Here is a 20480-nt window from a genome sequence, read left to right on the forward strand (position 1 = left end):
TTTATTTTTGTCTTCTTTCTATCCTATTATACAATTACAACTATTTGTTAGTTTGTTAATTATAATTCAATTAATTGAACATGAATGCTTAATATAACTTTTCATATATATTATAGTTAATTTGTTACACCTATAGTTGTATATAATAGCATAATATATAGGGATAATCTCTAAATATAATTTCTATTTTTTTTATGTGATTAAATAGTCCATCTTAAATAGTTAAAGTAATTCATATAAAATCAAAAATTTTATTCAAATTTAAAATCAAATTAGATAAAAAAAAATTAAAAGAAAATGATGAAATTTTGAAATATTTTGAAACCTTCTTATTCTTAAAGACTAGAAATCTGTGTGTGTATTATATTCATATTGTATTTTTAGTTATGAAATTGAAATAAAAAAAATATAACTTAAATTATTGGATTAATAATATAAACATCATATTAATTATTGTTAAATATTACATCACTTCACATTTAATAATAAAATTGTATATTTGTCTTAATTATAACTTTTAAATTTGTATATTTTCATAACAAGAAGTGGTATGTCATAATCTCATTTTATCAGATTTAACTTTTTTTTTAATACAAATTATCAAAATTGCACTAATTAGACTTATATATGTATATATATATATTAATTTTTTAAAACTAATAATTTAAAAAGTTATAAACATAAAAGTTAACTTATAAATTTTATATATACCACAAGACAAAATATTAAATTATTTCAAGATAATTATAATATTTTTTTTTAATTTATAAATAATAAACAATAACAAAAGTCACTTGTAGATGAAAGTCATGGCCACGTATTTCTTTAAAAATTCACCGCCTCGAACGTAATTCTATAATATTTAGGAGTTGTTTGGGATGTCATAAATAAGTGTACTTTTTGAATTTTTAGATTAAATAGTTGAGAAAAAAATATGATTGTTTGGGTTAACTTTTTGATTTTTTATGAAAAAATGTGTATTAAAATATTATATAAATTAGTGTGTAGTTAGAGTGTAGGAGAAGATTAGAGGGTGACTTGTACCTCCCACAAATCTGCAAAGTGGAATAGATGGCAAGAAGTAATTGTCTACTTTTTTGGCATTGCACTGGACGGTGCTATTTGGCTCGTGAGGGCCATCACAGGTCCCTTTTTAATAATCTGAACCGTTAATGTGTTGAACTCGTCGATTATTATATGCCTGTAAAAAATTACGTTAATCGGATATTGATAGCTATCTGATCATATTTGTTTTTTCCAACCGTTAATTATAACATCTTTATTTTTTTATACAAAGCTGAGTTGATCATGTAGTTATCGATATCCAATCAATGTGATTTTTTACAGGCATATAATACTCGACGAGTTCTACACATTGAGTGGTTCTGATTAACAAAACGGGACCCTTGATGAGTCCCCACAGGCCAAACAACAGTGTGGTAAAATTGCACCCAACTGTGCAACTTTTTGTCACACAACCGCAGCACAGATCTGATTTCGTCAAATTGATGTGTTGGTGAATAGTGATAAAATTAATTTTTTAATATTTTTTTTTGATAAATAATGATAACTTTTTAATTTTTTAAATAATTTTTTTAACTTTTTAACTTTTTTGTGGCATGCCAAACTTGGCCTTAGGCCTCGTTTGGCAAGAGGTTATTTTAGCTAAAAAGTCAAAAAGTTACTAAAAAAGCCAAAAAGCCAACAACTCATACCAAAAAGTCAAAGATTCCCTTTTCTCTCTACTTTTTACACATCTTTTCGTAAAAAGCCAAAAAGTCATCCCAAACATACTAGTTTTTTTTACATCACATTTTAGCCAAATAGCCAAAAAGTTACTAAATTAGCCTGTTCCCAAACGAGGCCTTAGTCAAAATCATTTATATCTTCTTGTCAACATCGACAATGAACAGACACATTTTACCTACCCGCACGTCAAAACAATCAAACTCATTTTTTAATGGACCTGAAGTGTCTCGGGTCCCAAATCGACAGTCCAGTCCCGTGCATCTTATTGAGCTAATTTTTAGTTTTTATTTTGATAATTTAAATTATTTTTATTTTAAATTTGTCAATTATATTATTTCGATTTTTTTTTAAATCAATCAAATAATGATAATTTTATGTTTGGGTCATTTTTGTATGAATCTTTTATTTTTTTACTTTCAATTTTTATTTTTTTATACAAAATTGATCCAAGCACCTAGTCACTGTTATCATGTTGCCTTTATTTTTATAGGAATGATGTACTCGACTAATCTTAAAATATAAACGATTTACACATCATCAAAACGATGCCCAAAAATGAGCCCAATGAACCAAGCAACACCTATCCAATCTGATTTCGAACTGTAAAGAAGTTAGTCTCTTTGTTATTTATTTCACATCCACCAAATTATTCTCTCAAATTTATTGATCATGTTCAGTCCCGCTAGGTAGCTCCAATTCATTGTGGCGTCGTTTTGGCACCTTTTTTTTTTCTCTTCTTTTTTTTCTTTTTTTTCCTTTTCTTCTTCCTCTTCTGCTCTGTTTTGCTCTTTGAAAAAATCTAAATCTAAATCTAAATCCAAAAAAACAAAATCAAATCTACACAGATCTACACAAATCTACCAAAATCTAAATCAAAAAAATCAAAAAAACAAACAAGATCTACACAAATCTACCAAATCTACACAAATCAAAATCTACCAAATCTACACAAATCAAAAAATCAAAATCAAAACCAAAACCAAAACCAAAACCAAATCCAAAAACAAACCCACAGCAACAGAGGAGAGGAGAGGAAAGAGATAGAGCAGAGACAAATCTATGTGTGTATACACACAAAGGACCATCGCGACGGTGATGGATCTTTCTTCTCTCTTCCTCCATCTTCTCTCAACAAATCTATGTGTGTGTATACACAAATCTGTGTATACATACAGAGGACCATCGTGAGGGTGATGGCGACAGCGCTAGTGGGTGGATCTTTTTTCTCTCTTCCTCCCTCTTCTCTCTTTCTTCTCACTTCCTCCATCTTCTCTCTTTTCTCTCTTCTCTCTTCTCCCTATTTCAGAGAGAAAAGAGAGGGAAAAAAAATCCAAAACGACGTCGCTTTGAAATTGGGCCATTCGAGCCTCGAAAATTTCGAGTTACCAAGCAATTTTTGATCATGTTTTATCATGACAATATGGCCTTGTTCGAGAAATTGAATATTTTAGTTAGTTATTTGATTTTTTTAGTTATTTTAGTTTGACTAAAAAAGTTGCGTTTAAAAAAGTTGATTGACTTTTTTTGTAATTAATTTGATAGTTGTAAGAAAAAAAATAAAATGATTATAAGTTAGGTGTGACATTTTGTCTTATTAGCTATTTTAGCTTATTTTTGTCTTTTAGTGAGCTATTTTAGCCCAACTCTCTTCTCAAACAAGGCCTACACACATATATATGTATATATACACTAGCGGTAACCCATGCTATACACAGACAAGTAACACAAAATGATAAATAATGTTGAACATGTTAAAAATTAACAAGTAAATACTATGATATTAATTTAGATGGGTATTAAATAGTATATTTGAGTGATATCACTACGTTTATATAGGTATGCACCACTAGGGCTGCAAATGAACAGAGCCGTTCATGAACAAACTCGAGCTTGGCTTGGTAAGAGCTCGTTCGAACTCGGTTCGTTAATTTTTTTTGCTGTTCAAGCTCGAACTCGAGCTCGTTAAATTTTTAATAAACAAGCCCAAACAGTCTAAAGCTCGGCTCGTAAGCTCGGCTCGTTTAATATTTATTATTTATATATTAAATAATATAAAATTATGTATAAAAAATAAGAGAAATATGCTATTTATATATTTAAAAAATATAAATGTAAATAATACTCAACTATAGATAGTATATTTATATAATAGTGGTAGTAGATACTATTATTTTAGTAAAATATGGACTTTTTTTTAGTATGTTTATATATTTGTATATATAATTATATAATCAAAGTTTTAATTGTAACTTTAGTCTCATATGCAAGTATAAATTTATAAATTTTTTGGCTCGTTAAGGTTCGTGAACAGGCTCGAGCTCGAGTCGAGCCTAAGCCAACTCAGCTTGAGTTTGGTTCGTTAAATTTTTATTGAGCTTGAGCTCGTTAAAATCTTAATAAACAAGCCCAAACACACTAAAGCTCGGCTCGGCTTGACTCGTTTGCAGTCCTGTGCACCACTAATTCAATTTTTTGAAACACACTCAATCAGATAAACTCAACTGAAAATGAAGATCAATAGTGAAATTCTATAAATATAAGTTTAAATTTGAAGATAAACTATAAGAATATTGAAAGTGAAAATTTGATAAATTTTAGAGAAAATAAATAAATTCAACTGAAAATCAAGAGCAAGAGTGGATTTTGTAAATATAAGATAAAGATTAAAAAATTAAGTTTAAATTTGAAGATAAACTACAAAAATATAGAAAAAAAATAAAATTAGACAAATTCTAGAAAAATGAGGTAGACAGAAATTCAGTAAATATCAAATGAACATTGAAAAATAAAATAAAACAAAATAAAATTTAAAAATTCAAAAATAAGATAAGATAAACTTGAAAATAAAAATAAAATCTAATATACCTCTAATAATAGAAAAAAAACCGGAGAGGGTAGTAGTTTAAAAATAGAATAAGAGTGAAATAGCACAGATAATATTTTAAAATTTGTAAATAAAATTTAAAAAAAAGAATTAAAATAGTAGGTTAAAAATTAGATAAGATTTAAGTGCCACTTATAATTTTTTAAAATTTAAATTTTGTGTTGTTAAAAAATGAGCAATTATGTTGTCTTATTATAAAAATTTTAACTCTATTTTGTATCTATTACCTATAATTTTAAACAATTTTTGTATTCTAAAGCTACTTAATTAAAATTATAAAAAAAAAATCAAAGGATTACCTTTTTTATTTTTTTGTTTTTTTGTGTCTATAACTTATAAATTTTAGCAATTTGGGTATTTTGAAACTACTAAATAAAAAAAATAGCATCACTTTTCTTTTTAAAACATTAATCAATTTTATTTTTACTGTATTATATGATAATATAATCATTCTTTTAAATAATATTATCTTAAGCATAGAATGCGCATGACTTGAATATTTCTCTGGTAGTGACATGTGTTATGCATGCGAATATAAAATTCAACAATCAATGAAAAAAATTTCTTACCTATGATTTTTGTTTAAATACATAAAATATATTTATTTAAATTAAGTTTTAAAATTTTGATTATGAATATGTAATTGTTTATAATTTCAACGCAGCATAGTTGAATAATAATTTTGTTTATAAGAAATGAACCAACCTTTTATTGAAGTATTTACATATTGAATCCAATCTGTTTAAAAATTACATGACATTCAATAACATAATTGAAATTAATTATTAAATAATAATTAAGTAAAAAACATAGATTTTTTGTTATCTACATATAAAGACTATTATAAGTTGAAAATAAAATAGTTTATTTGCATATTTATCAAGGAATTTTAGATCCAATCTTGAGATTCAAATATTCCTTTGTGCAAAGGACTTTTTATTGCAAAAGAGAAACTCATCATTTTAAAGTCTAATCCTACTTAATTAATATACTCCCTACATATATGCAAAGAAATAAATTTAAACCCATGAATAGCTCAAATTATTAAAAAATAAAAATGTAAGCAAAAATATTGTAGAGTTACATAATTAAATTTAGTTACATTTGGATTTAAATTGAGTGTCCTCCTTATATATTACAACAAAAAAATTTATATAATTGAAGAAAAAACTATAATGAAAAATAAATGAGATTGTACAAAAACTTCCTTTAAACTCATGAATGTTCTTCTCAATTGGTAATATTTTTCAAAAAAAAAAAAAAAAAACCGTGTGAACTCCAACTACATCGCAAAACATCACTCTTTTGTGTTGATCTTTTAGCCTTTTGTTGCCTCTGTTATTTTTTTTTCCTGTGCATTGTAGTTGTAAAATTTTAAAAAAATGAATAATAGATTTTGTAGGTGTAATAACCTGGATTTTTTTTTATTTAAAATAGCCAATGTATAATTTAATTGAGCAAATTTTTGAATTTGATTGCTGTGTAAATTCTGTGCGAAAACAGTTCGGTTTTGTATTTTTTAAAAATAGGTCCCAATCTCAGAAAATTATGAAATTTTTATATGTTGTTCCCATATGAGTCTAGCACGTTGGACAAATATTTCAGAATTTAATGATGAGTATTTATTTTTTGAAAATTCACGGACTGATTGGTGTTCAGTTTAATTTATAACAGAATTTGAAATTTAGTTTCCGGTGTTTAGACCAGGATTTGAGATAAATTTGTTAGGTCTATTTTAGTGTATAATTGGATCAAGTTTGACTTATGGGTGAGGCCCATGACTTAGATTTAATTTTATTTAAACTTGTTTATGACTCGTGTTTAACTGTTTGGCCCTTTTTAATTAAGTGATTGGTAGTAATTACATTGGAAGTTGTTATTATTTATTATATAGGATTATAATAAATATTTGATAGTTGATTTTATGGTGTGTATCATATGGCGAAAAATTATATATTTTATAAAGAATGAAATATGTATATATTTAATAGTGAACAAAATATTATATTCTGTGGAATATAAAAATATTATATTTTATGGTAAGAAAAATTATATCATTTTATAAATTATGTTATATAATTTTAAGATATTATTATAAAATTAATTATATCAATCGATAATTAAAGACTACATTAATTTTAATGGGTGACAGCCCACGATGGGCTGCCCCAACCCTCTTTTCCTTCCTTTTTGACTGGACTATGCTGGAAGCAGAGAGTTGATGTTTCAACACACACAAACACACATTCTCTCTCTCTCTCTCTCTCTCTCTATCAGCGTCCCCCCTCTCTTTCTTTCTCTCTCTCTCTCTATCAGCGTCACCCCTCTCTTTCTTTCTCTCTCTCTCTTTTCTCCATTGATGCTCAATCTTTAAGCTTGAAATGAGAGTCCTTAGAGTGAGATTTTGCAAAAATGTTGTAAATGAAAGTTGGAGAGCTCGTCGTGATCTTTGCAATGGTATTCTCAAATTCATGATCGGATGATGTTTGCATTTTCAGATTGCTTTCTTCATATTTGAGGTAGGGACTTTTTCATATTACTACATTAAAAATATATTATGGTTATTTTGAGAAAATATATATTCATAGGAGGCATTACATATATATATAGATATATATATTTTTTGAGATTTTTGTTTGGTAACTTTTGGAAGAGAAATAATGTTGAAATGTTAAGAATATTGTTATTTTGAAGTTGATTTGGAAAAATCATCTTGTGTTGGAAATACTTGTTAAAAATTTGAAAATAAAATAAAATAAATAATTGTATGTGTTGTATCTACCTCATATTATGGTTAGATAATTTATTTTGGAAAAATAATATTGAAATATTTATCTCGTCTTTGAGTTTTGGAATTTATTTTTGAGAAGAAAAATAAATTGATATTGATGAATATGGTGTGAATTGTTAAGTTGAGATTATATAATGATTTTGGGATTTAAGACTCTAAAAGTGTGATATTCATGATGTTTTTGTTTATGTTAATTTATTAATTTTAGAAAAGTTGTGAAATTGTGGTTTGTAGAGATTTGGAAAAAATGGCTAGGCTTGAAATGTGAGGGTATTTTGAGTGATGAGTCATATGAATTTATGTTTGGTGGTATTAATTTGGAAGATGGTGAATTTAATAGATTTACTAATTTGATGAATTAAATTAGTTTGGTTAATATTTAAAATCCTTCGTAATTAAAGGGGTGTTATTGGGTTTAAATTCCTAACTTTTAATATTATGAGATTAAAAAGTGATGATGTTGACTAAGAATAAGATTTGGAGAATTAAGCGAGATTGAGTTGATGTGATATGGTATTTGGTACATAGTTTTACTAGTTGAGTTATGTTATCATAATAATATCTAAAATTCATATATGAGATATTCAAATTGTTTTGGAAGATTTTGACAATAAAAGAAAGGAATATGATTTTAGCTTGTTTGGAGCAAATGGATGAATTGGATTAAAAGAAGAATGAGTTATCAAAATTTTTATTTATTTACTTTTCCTTGGTTTAATTTGATGCGGTTGATGTTGATAATCGGAAAGTGAACACTCACGTTATATTTTTATATTTATAGTCAATAGAAGATTTTGATATAATTGATTTAATGTTAGAATATTCACTTATACTTATTGAGAATTATAATTGAACTTGAAGATCTCGAGATTTCACTTGCATGAGAAAAATGAGAATTTGATTCTATTTAATGTTTAGAATGTGGATGAGTTTTGAAAAGATTGTAATTACATTTCATTGATAAAGCATCTGAGTTAGAAATCGATGAAAACTTAAACCCACTTTGGTGTCATATGTTATTACTATTGATGAACCTATTGCTTAGAAATTTTAGTTTTGATAATTGGTAGGGGATTGCCATGTTGGTGTTTAAATGAGGAGATTTTTGGAAAGGTAAGAAAATGTTTGACTTTGGGAGTTTGTTTTATATAAGGAATATTGTTGAATTGTCATGAAAAGACTAAGGCCTAGTTTGGGAAGACTAAATAAGTGTACTTTTTGACTTTTTATGAAATATGGGTTGGGTTTAGGTTGGGTTTGAAGTGATATTTTAGAGATGTGATGTGACTTAAATAAGATGATGTGACTCAAATAAGATAGTGACTTTTTGACTTTTTGTCTTTTTTCAATCTTCCCAAACTAAGCCTAAGTTAGAAGTTGTTGATTTACATGTGGTAAATACATGAACATTGGCATTGTTATATTATCTCTTGGGATTGTATCATGATATTACATTGATAGGGATATGGAAATTGATCACAATGGAGAATTGTGTGGAGGAAATTGGAAATGAAATCATATGAAGGATTGTACATTTTGCATTGTCATTTTATCGAACCACTATTGAAATTGATTTTTTAATCTTGCATTGGAAGGTTATGGTTTTAAAAGAGAAATTGTTTTATGAAACAAGATCTATTGTTTTGTTTTTGGTAAATACGTTGGTAAGTCTGGATAGGGGGTTAGTTGGTATTGGTTAAGTTGGCCTGAGTGTCCATGGTGAAAGACAAGAAATCTGCGCGGATAGGTGTCGAGCCTTCCGATTAACACCGGTAAAAATGACAATTTGATAATACTTGTATAGTCTACTTGCAGACACCAGCCTAAAGATTACCTGAGTCGTATTTACCACCTTAGAATTTTATTGAAATTGTTGGATTAATGTGTTTTCAAATTGGCATTGTGCATAAAATTTTCAAAAGATGAGAAAAATATTTTGAGCATGACATGGCATATGCATTCATCTCATAAGACTATATAAAATGTATTTGATGCTTTGTTAGATGCCATTATGAATTATTTAATTATTTGATTCAATTAACAATGAGGTAATTGAATGAATTAAAAAAGGATGTTATGTTGCCATTAAAACATGTTTATTTATTTAAGTTAACTAGTTATGGTTAATTAAATAAATAGGATTTAAGGGATGATGTAATAGAATCGTATAGTTTTTGACATTGTATGATTTCAAGTATATGTATGATTATCTTTGTACTCGCATATCTCTTAATGTTTTAATATGAGACTGTTTGGTGAGCTAGTGGTTGCTCACCCCCTTCCTGTACATATGTGCAGGAAATGTTTTTTGGATTTGAAGATCAAACAATGAGTTTTACCATTTCATAAGTGTAATGTAGTGATGGATTGTACTACTTTATTTGTCTGTTTGGCCGAGTGCTATTATTTTGTAAAGAGTAGTGTCCTCTCTTTTATTGTAAGCCTCAGGGCATTTTTTTTTATTTGTATGTAAATGTCTTTATTGTATCACGAGAGGGAACATGTATATTTAATTATTCATCATTTCATCAAATGATGAATTGCCATTTGTAAATGAACTTAATTAATGAATATTGATAATGTTATCCAAGTAATAAAATTTAGGGCGTGACAGTAGGTATAAGCGCATATATTACATTGTTATAATTTCAACAACTTACTTAGATTATAAAGCAAAAAAATAAATAAATACACCAAATAAACAAAAATTAAAAAAAAAAAAAACCTACAAATGAAAAAGAGAGCAAAAAATATAATATGAGATTTAAAACATATGCTTCTTTTCACATAAGATGCCAAATTTTTTGCATAATTGGTTAAATTACCTGTTTAATTTCTTTGCAATGTCATTTCTATTCTACAATCTTTTTGTCTAATTTCATATTGTCATGGAAGTTGGGTTTTGAGATTTATATGTTTAAATTTTTTTTTTAAATTTTTTTTTGATATATCTTTGGATAAGATATAAATCTGATGAAGAAATTTGAAATAGATTTGGGTAAGATATAAATCTGATGAAGAAATTTGAATTAGAGTCAAACTCTCTAGTGGAGAAATATGAATTAAAGTCAAATTCATCTTTTATCTTTAAATATTTTGAAAATCTTTTATCTTGAAATATATGGAAACTCTCTTATCCATATGATATCATATATATCCAGGCTCTAAGTAATTAAAAAGTGAAATAAAAAATTTAAAAGAGAAAAGAAAAAAGAAAAAAGGAAAATAGAATGAGAGAAGAATGGATATGCCACGTAAGAAAGAGTTTCATGAGATGTTAGGATTGAGAGTTTAGAATTTTTTAAAAGATCGCTACATTTGCTTATATATAGTATATATATATATATATATACATGAAAAATGATATACAAGCTCATTTTCTAAATTCAGTGATATATTAACATGATGATTTATTGATAATTAGAGAATAAATGAAAAAGAGAATTGATTTAGATATTTAATAGAGCGCCACATCATTAGGTGTAGAAAGCAAGTTTAATTTTTTAAATTGAATAACAATACTCACATATATATATAGTTGGGAAAGACTATGATACACACCTTTGAGAGGTGTGTGTACCATATGTACCTTATAACAATAGAAGAAAATGATATAATTTCATACTTTCTGAGTCATAATTAAAAAAAAAAAAATCATAACCACACACAAATGAAACATAATTAAAAATCTCAAAATAATGTTATAACTAAAAAAGAAAATTAATTATACTTATAAAAAAATGGCATAATTAAAATTATATGGTAAGAAGTTTGCATAATAGAATTCTTTTATATTCTTTTATATAGTTACACAATTAATTACCACGGTTTATTCACATTAATAGTCTTTTTAATAGGCATTTTGAAGATAGGAGCATTGTAATACTCCTTTGTGTAATTCTCAGTTGTCATAGAAAATTGGTTTCCCTAAAAATGTGATCCATCATGAAGAACCACCAACCTAAAAAATAATGAGAATAATAATAAAAATAACCAAACAAAACGGGACCTGGGGATCAAGTCATATTTTTTCGAATCATTTAGGGTGATTTGAATGATTCATATTGTAAAATTTGTTAAGTAAATTATTTATGTAAAAAATTAAATTGATTGAATATCTCTAACTTTGTGACAAGAGCACATTTATTTTTTTTAAAAATAAACAATTAACATTATTTTGATAATCTTTTTAAAACAATTATATTTGGATCATAGGATTACGAATTCTCAATTAACTTAAATTTTTATAAGAATAATATATTCGACGAACTTTACAAAATAAACGGTTTGAATAATAATATAAAAAAAAAAACTCAAGACAGGGGGTGTTTGGTGTGGCTTTTTTGAGCCAACTTATGGCTTATGCCTTTTAAAAAGTTATTTTGGACTGTTTAGTTAAATTTATTTCAAATAACTTCTTATTCTAACAACTTATTTTAAGTTAAAAAAGCTGATTCTGAGAAGCTGCTCACCACTTGCTTCTGATTATTAGCTTCTGCTGTGGACATGTTAATTTACGGTTATACTCTTAGTTTTTTTTATTTTTTATTTTTAAAAAAATAGAAAAAGATCCAAATGGACTATAAAATATTATTATTTTTTTTTTATGAGAAATGTAGACAAATAGTGAATAATAAAAAATAAAAGTTAATTGAAAAAGCTACTTCACAGCTTATTTAACAAACACTACTCAGCAACTTAAATCTATAATCTAACAGCTATACCAAACAGATTAACAACTTCTGATTAAAGTCATAATCTATAATCTGTTAAGTTATAATTTTTAATCTGTTTTAACAGCTACACCAAACAGGACCATAATCTCCCACCGGGGCATCACATATCCCGAGTCCAACAGAGTGACAGCAAAGCGAATGAATGGTTGTCACATATAGTTCGTTATATAAAAGCAAAACGAACTAGATAGAATTTGATATTTAACAAATTGAATGAAGCACATATACAACCATACACAGCAAATGAACCATTGAGAAGATTCTATGATTAATTCTCCGTTCTTATATCTGTGTTTTTATTTTTTATTTTTTATTTTTGGCAGCGAAGAGAGACTATATTTGAATTAAGGGTCGTCCATTTTGAATTGTACCAACCTTATACTACACAACTGATCATGCCCTATCGAAAAGGAAAATAATTTTAGCTCAAATTAAACCCAAATTTGATCCCTAGAAATACAAAACAACCCAAAAAATGCATCTGATCGAGACTATGTAAGACAAGGGGGACAAAAAATGAAAGCCTAACAACAAAAAATAAATTTACCATGGCTTGGTTTGGTATATCTGAGCTTGCAAACACAAGAAGAGAGAGTAAACACCAAGGTTCCTTAAGTTGTGTTTAATGTGTACTTCATGGATTTGGAAAAAAAGAAAAAAGAAAAAGGGTATTTAAAATGTAAGTACCATTCCCTCACCAAAAAATTCTTCCCCAACTCCTTGAATCAAACACAAGAAAAATTCAACCCCAATGAAGTAATAGTAATAAAATACAAATACAAAACAATTCCAAAAAAAAAAAAAGAAAAAAAGAAAAGGAAAAACATTTAAGTTTATGCTCTAAGGGGCAGTTTGTTTTTAGAAATAGAATAAAGGAGATTAATAATAAGGAAATTGTTAGTAAATGAATTAAGTAAAATTGTATTTATTTTGATGATAGTTATTAATGTGGAGATTATTCAATTATTTTTTTAGAAAATAAATATAAAATAATAAAATAAATAAAACCATGGTTTTTAACCAAAAAAAAAATACAAAAACATTAAACATTAATGTTCAAATGTGTTGCCCAACATGTAAAAAAAAAAAAATTTGAACTTGACCTAGGACCAGTTGGAAGATCGATTGATTAACCGGCCGAACGTTCGAACAATCATCCCTCGAATATTCAGTAACACTTTAATTCAAAAGAACTATTTTCTAATACTATCTTTTCGCTCCGAACGTTCAAGACCTTTCATAATTCAAAGAGATTACGAACCTAGACCTCTATAAACAAAACAAACATACTCCGGACTGCTAGTGCGGAAAACAAACGGGCCCAAAAATCCACCTTTGCAAACAAAACCCAAAAAAAAAAAAAAAAAAAAAAAAATCAAACCAAGAAAAACATAACAGCCAAAACAAGGAGACATAAAAACAATAAAGAGTACAAAATAACATAAAAGGGAACAAATATACGCTTACCTTTGATCCACTTTCAACATCTACCTCTGCAAATAACCAAAAAAAAAAAAAAGAAGAAAAAAAACAACCATGAAACAAAGAAAATTGAATGCTGGTAAAACAATATGAAAATAATAATAATAATAATAATAATAACAATAGTAATAATAATAATGAAGAAAGGGCAAAGAATACAAAATCACAATTTTGGGGGAAAGTAAAATAAAATCGACAGATGGGTAAAGAAAACTAACGAAAATTCAAATGAACTGGGTCATTCAAAGAACAGGAAGCCTAAATACTTCAACAAAATCGAGAAAGGAGAGCAAGAGAGAACACAGAACCAAACCTGAGAAAAATAATGGAGAAATCTTCAAGAGGAGAAAGAAAATACACTAGAATATAAAGGAAAACAAAAGACCGAAGATATTTGAGCTTAACCGACAGAGTAAATGAGTAATCAACGGCAGAATTTTGAAAAGATGATGCGAAAGCCAGGTGATCTCATGATGAAATGTGACAGATAAAAGTTAGTGGCCAATTGAAAAAAAAAAAAAAAAAAAAAAAAAACCAAATTTATAAAATAATAATGTTATAATTTATTTAATTTTTATACTACTTTTGATATATCACCTTGGGCATGTTTGATTGGATGGATTAGAGTATAAGATTAAGATTATTAATCCGTGGGCCCAATTATCCTATGTTTGTTTTAACATTTTGGTTTAGGATTATTAATTCAATGGATAATTAATCCAACAAATTTGTAGGATTATTAGTAATGGGGTAGGGGTGAGATTATTAATCTAATCCTATTAATCCAATTGGATAATAAATACCACACTAATTTGATTGGATTATTAATACCTCACTATTAATCTTTTGAATCAAACATAGCCCTTATGTATTATTGATGTAATAGATTCTATTACTTAAGAGTGGAATCAAAATTTTAATTCTGGAGGAGCCCAGATATGTATAATTTTTTTATTTATCAATTGTTAAAATTATCATATTTCATTTTAAAAATGAAAAATAAATTAATATTTAATACTAAAGTAATACACAACAAATTAATATTTATTTAGTTTTATCATGATAAGAAGAGAAGTCATATCTATTCAACTTTAACATATAAATAAAATAAAAATTATAAATTAATTGATATATATATATATATATATATATTTTGGGTATATATCAACCCCGTTATCTATTGAAGTGAAATTAAGTCTTCAATGAGTAACTCGAGTTTTGAAAAAAAACACCACTCTACAAGGGAAGTCCCTCAATTGAATCTTTGTGAGTTCTCATGATGGTAAATAAGATATGATTAATGCAATAATATTATTAAATTTTACTTTGAAAAACAAAAACAAACAAAGGTTAAAGGTGTATTAGGGGTGTAAAATCAGCCTACGAGCACACGACCCACCTAAAGCCTGCTCTCGGCCTAGTACAGCCCAGACCTGAGAACCTGTGCTTGGGTCGTCTGTTTTGAGGCTAGTCCTGGTCCACTAGCCCGCTCAAGGCCCGACCCAACCCGCCCGAGGCTCACATCCATTTCCAAGCTATTTTGGTGGGAAAAAAACATAAAACTTTTGTGGAAAAAAATAAAGAAAATGAAAAAAATAGTCAGGCCTACCCCAAGTTTGAGCCTCGGCCTAGCCTAAATTTTTGCGAGAGCCCGCTAGGTCCAACAACGTGCAAACCTGAGCCCGAGTTCAGGTGGGTCGGGCCGATCCATTTTTACACCCGTAGGTGTATATTTAGTTGGTATTTTCATTCTTTTTTACATCACATAAAAGCTTGTTTTATATATATATATATATATAAAGAATTTTCCAATATTTTTATATATTGGATGATAGCTAACAAGGGGACCATATGTAATAAGTGAAAAGTCTTGGATAGCAATAAAACAATTCAAGCAGCATTTCTTACATGGGACAAGGAGCCAAGGCCCTTGATAGTCTATTTGTGACGATTTAGGTCAAGATCTAAGCTTTTTATCAAAAATTTGACTTAGTCTGAAAATTTTCTAAATACAAAATTTGAATTTTTCAAAATTTACGATTTTGAAAATAATATTTGGCAGTAATTGTTCTTTATATATCAAATAATCTAATTTGATTTTATGGGATTTTTCTACAATGTATTGATCACTTTACTTCAACGTCAAACTTAGAAATTTCAGTCGAAAAATTATTTTTGTACTAAAACTGGGGGAGTCACTTTCGATTGAATTGGATATTGATTTTTTTGTATTTTTCTTTGAATCCAAATGAGGGGTATTCCTTATTTACATTGTAAACTTAAGTAAATGAAATATAAATGTAAAAGGCTAAATGAAAGTATTTACATATGAAAATAAGGTTGATGTGCTGGGAGTGCCTTAGAAACTATGCTATGTAACTAAATAGTCACTTTAGCGGAGATGCGAGGCTCCTAGTATTTTAACTGTAGACCTGCAAAACTTCTAAGTGATTGCGTTCACCGCTTAAGCAGTAAAATGTTCCCTCGAGCTGTCTATTCAGGATCAGCACTTTAAAAGTCATTTTATCCCATTTTTCCTCATTCTTTCCATATTCTCTCTCCTCTCTGTCTTTCCAGCCATTGTTGAGCTTCAAAGCTCTTCAAATCTTGCATTTTATCTCCTTTAGTGAGAATTTTACCCTAGTCCCATTTACAAAAATGATGAGCACGACGAGGGCTTTCTATTAATTAGAACAGATCGTGTTTTCGTTGAAGCTGGTCTTCTGGATATCTTCCTCTTCTTGCTAAAGCTAGGGATTTCTTCGCTTCTCCTCAATATCTTCGTATAGATAGATAGGTGGTATGTTTTTATTACATAAAACCTTATATTGAAAGGGATTTTCTTGAAAAGCATGTAGAGGGAGTTAGTGTTCTAGACAAAAGAGTTAAACATGTGATTAAAGTAGATTATGGAAGTTTTGGTGTCTTGAAAATATGATTATGTACTTTAAGGTGGAAAGCCCCAAATTTTATCCAAACCCTAGTTTTGATTTTATTTTAGCATGGGGTTTTCTTCAATTGGTCTTTGATTCTTGAAATTGAGTTGATGCTTGATTGAAATTGAGCATGATTGTTGATTATTAGATGTTATGAGAACAATTCTTGTGGGGTGGGTTCATGTTATGGTAATTGGTGATGGAATTTGATGTTATGAACTATGGAAGTATATGACATTAAATGGGTTGTGTAAATTAAATAAAAGAAGTTGTGATTGAAATTTGAGAAAAACAAATCATCTTTCTTTATAAAGAAGAAATTTTACCTTGATTATTAAATGGTGTAATTTTTGTAAATTGAAATGAGGAATTGAAGGGTGAAAGTTTTGGAAAGAGGGTTTGTTTCCTTCTGGCTTATGACCGGTAAAGTGTGGCGCTTGATAGAGGTTCCACCTTCCTTCCCAAGTAGTGCTCGGTAAAGTGTGTGGATTGTTGGGCTATATGGAGGTTCCGCTTTCTTTCTAATTAGCCACCGGTAAAGCGTGGTGCTGGAGATAGGTTCTAGCTTTCCTTCCAGAGTAGCACCCGGTAAAATGTGTTGGAATGGCTTGGTTGGTGAAGCATGTTGTTGGCACGTGGGCATTTGTTGTCAATTATGTGATAAGTTCTATATGTTAACGTGACAAATTGTAGTGGATAGGAATGATATGAATCAAATTGTATAATTTCAATGTGTGAAATGTGTTGTTGTGTGTATGTTGAGGGTATTGATAAGGTGATGAGTTGTGGCATGATTAATAAGTATAAAACAAGAATTTGAAAGAACATAGGATTAGTTGGACTAAAATCTTTGTTAAGGAAAAAGGGAATTTTGAGGAAATCTTACAATTAAATACTGAAAAGAGATGAAGATGATAAATGTGTTTTTCTTCAAAACGTCAAGTGAAATTTTGTGAAAAGAGTATCTAATTATGTAATCTATTTTGCATATTCAATGGTACATTATTTATGTTTGTATCACCTGATAGCATTCATGATCGCATATATCTATTGATTTTATTGTTGAGGATTACTGTAGATTTGTACTGGATCTTGTGTTCATCCCATGTTGTTTAAATATTTTTATAGGAATGGAGTATGAAACCACAATTTGCAGATCCAGGAGTTATTATTTATTTTGTTTGAGTCTGTCTTGTGTAAATTTTAAATGATTGATTGAAAGGTGGCGATGTTGAAGTGATTCTTTCAATGTATTCATTTTATCTTGAAATCTTCCATATAAGCCAACAGGGGCATATATAATTGATTGTATTTAACATTCATTCATTGTAATTATGTGTGTGTGTGTGTGAGAGTGAGAGAGAGAGAGAGAGAGAGAACTTCTTTTATTCTATTTAGTTTGTGGCGTTTCTATAATTATGATTGGAAATGGACTTTTATAAGGAATTTGGTAAATTATCCAAGTAATAAAAATTGGGGGTGTGACACTATTAATAAGGGGTAGTGCTAGATTGCCCGTGTGAATAAGATGGCCCAAGTTGTTCAAATGATGTGGATTTCTTATGTGGTGTTGATGTGGAATATAAATTTTCTTTTTTGATATTATATCTAGTTGTTGTTGATAATAGATGATTTCTTAAGTTATTAACTCCTTTTCTAGTAAATTCTATATAGTTAGTAGTACCAATATTTAGTAGATTTTTAAAAAAATTATGTCGCTGTTGACAGTTTACTATTAATACTATTATTTGAATACGATCTAACAATAGATCCTGAATATAGAAATGGTGATAAATACTCATAAAAAAAACTTTATTATTGTTACTTCTTAAATTATGAAGATGTTTTGATTTAGGCCAACTATACTTTCAAAATAAGAACAGTATCTAAAGATTTTGATTGTTACCTAAACGTAGTCGGCATAGGGTTCTGGCGTTATCAAACTTCCAGTTTACAGAGGTGGCTAACATTAACCTTTCCTTCCATAGATCAAGCTCAACACCGATCTATTTCGTTTCCTACCTTATGCCATAACTTCAGAAATTGTTTCTTTGATTATGTAGGAGACCTAAGATCAATAATTTGACATATAGTAGTAACACACTCTTTTGTGGAAATAAAAAAAAAAATTATTTATTGAAAAAAAATTTACAAAGAAAGGGGTGCTTGTAGACTGTTAGATTGCTAGAGTATTGGTTGCTCTAAGAAGGCTTGAGAACTATACTTTTTTCATGGTTTCAAGTATGCTCTAAGTAATCTGTATCCCTTCTTGCTTTCCCTTAAGGCCCTTATATAGGTACTTTATGGACTTCAAGTTTGGACGTCACCTAATCTGTGAACATAAAATATTTTACATATTATATTTTATTGTTGTTAGAAGACAAACAAAAGGCAAGTAAGTAGGTGGTATGGTCACATAGTGATCACATATTATTTATGAACAAGAGACATATGGTGGTCTAGTAACATGGAGGTGTAATCTTTTCAACCCATGGTTTTGCCAAACTAGTTTTGTCAATCCATTGCATTCTCTAGATTTTATACCCCCTCATCACCCATGACATCATTAAGATCATAATTCTCATCATATTCTTCAAACATTTCATTATATTCTTGTAGATCTTGCTCCATTTGTGACAACCCCGATCCGTAATTAGTCGTTAATCTGTAATTAAGAATGTTAATTAAGTGATTAAATGAAATCATGTGTTAATTATGTGATTTGCATGTTATTTGTGTTTCTATTTGTCTACCGTAGGATTATATGTTTAGAATTTTGTTTCGATATGAAAATTGAAGGCCTTATCAGCATCCAAACATGAAATTGACTAGGTCAATGCATAATTTAGAATTTTTAGAATATTATGGTAAATTTAATTAGAAATTGATTCGTAATCAAATAATTAGAATAAATTCATTAATAAGTTAGATTAGATTAACTCTAATCACATTGAATTAGCTTAAACTAATCCAACCTATAAATATGCAAATTATGAGCTGACGTCTTATATCATGAACTCAAAATTTGTCTAGAGAGCTGTAGAGAGAGAGAGAGAGAGAGAGAGAGAGAGAGAGAGGAATTGGATTCAAACTAGAAAAGGGAAGAATTGAGGAGAATTGGGAAGATTAAGCTCCTACACTTACAAATTCAAGACTTTAGGTGACAATTCAACCTTTAAACTTTGTATGGGAAGCATTAAATGCATGAATTCAAGAGGATTAGGAAGACTAATATAATAATTGAGCTTAGATTATGGAATTTGAGATTAATACATGCATGCATGCATAGTTCATGGATTTTGAGTTTAATTTCCACCTTACATGCAGGTGTTTATTTTCGTTAAAGTATGAGAGCTCAACGAGATTTTATATATATCACCTCATATATTCATATTTGAAGAAGAAAGAACTCCAAATAAATACATGCATGTTATATACATAAAGTTTCAAGCATGGTTTTGAAAAATTGATTTGGTTTTGGTCCTTGATTTTGTGAATTGATCTTAATTTCATGTTTTTACACAAGTTTCTAAATATTTTCTTAAGTTTTGGCCCAAAAGAATGAGTTTTGATGCTTTGAAATGGAGTTTTGAACTTAGGAAGCAAATCTGGAAATTTCAGAATTCAGCTTTATCGCTCTTGCGCACTTCGCATGTTCTCAGTACTTTTGCAGATATGTGGAGTTGGCTCAAGTGGCCAAAGCTTCACTCAAGCGAACTCACCTTTGCACGGCACTTGGCTCGAGTGACTAAAAGTTGGCTCGAGCCTAAATCATCAGCATCCAAAAGTTTTGCAGACCAAGGGATCTGCTCGAGCAACCAAAGCATCGCTCGAGCGAACTACCCTATTTTTTGAAATTTTTCTAAGTGTTTCAAAGTGTATAATTGCATCATCATTCCATC

The 20480-nt window shown here is 28.5% G+C and overlaps 1 protein-coding gene and 1 long non-coding RNA gene across 13 annotated transcripts in view; one reads left to right on the forward strand and one right to left on the reverse strand.

Annotated features, from left to right (window-relative positions):
* Positions 1-14104, reverse strand: part of LOC114259559 (BURP domain protein RD22) — a 40009-nt gene extending 25905 nt beyond the window's left edge. For 3 of the 12 annotated variants that reach the window (XM_082924874.1, XM_082924862.1, XM_082924864.1), the window contains exons 1-2: positions 13861-13976; positions 13628-13653 (exon numbers count right to left, since the gene is read on the reverse strand). Coding sequence is in view for 2 of the 12 variants with exons in the window: in XM_082924862.1 (XP_082780988.1) it covers positions 13628-13647 (20 nt within the window). In the remaining 10 variants the exon portion in view is untranslated. Of the gene's footprint in view, positions 1-13627; positions 13654-13860 lie in introns of all 12 variants that reach the window. The other 9 variants (XM_082924873.1, XM_082924863.1, XM_082924868.1 and 6 more) reach the window with 6 other exon arrangements.
* LOC114259560 (uncharacterized) lies at positions 6768-10023 on the forward strand. The gene is made up of 2 exons (XR_003628334.2): positions 6768-7152; positions 9723-10023. It is a non-coding gene; the product is annotated as an uncharacterized LOC114259560 (long non-coding RNA).
* Positions 14105-20480: the final 6376 nt, after the last annotated feature.

Source organism: Camellia sinensis, chromosome 4 (genome assembly GCF_055761805.1).
Source record: "Camellia sinensis isolate YWXY chromosome 4, ASM5576180v1, whole genome shotgun sequence".
In the NCBI taxonomy this organism is placed as follows: Eukaryota; Viridiplantae; Streptophyta; class Magnoliopsida; order Ericales; family Theaceae; genus Camellia; species Camellia sinensis.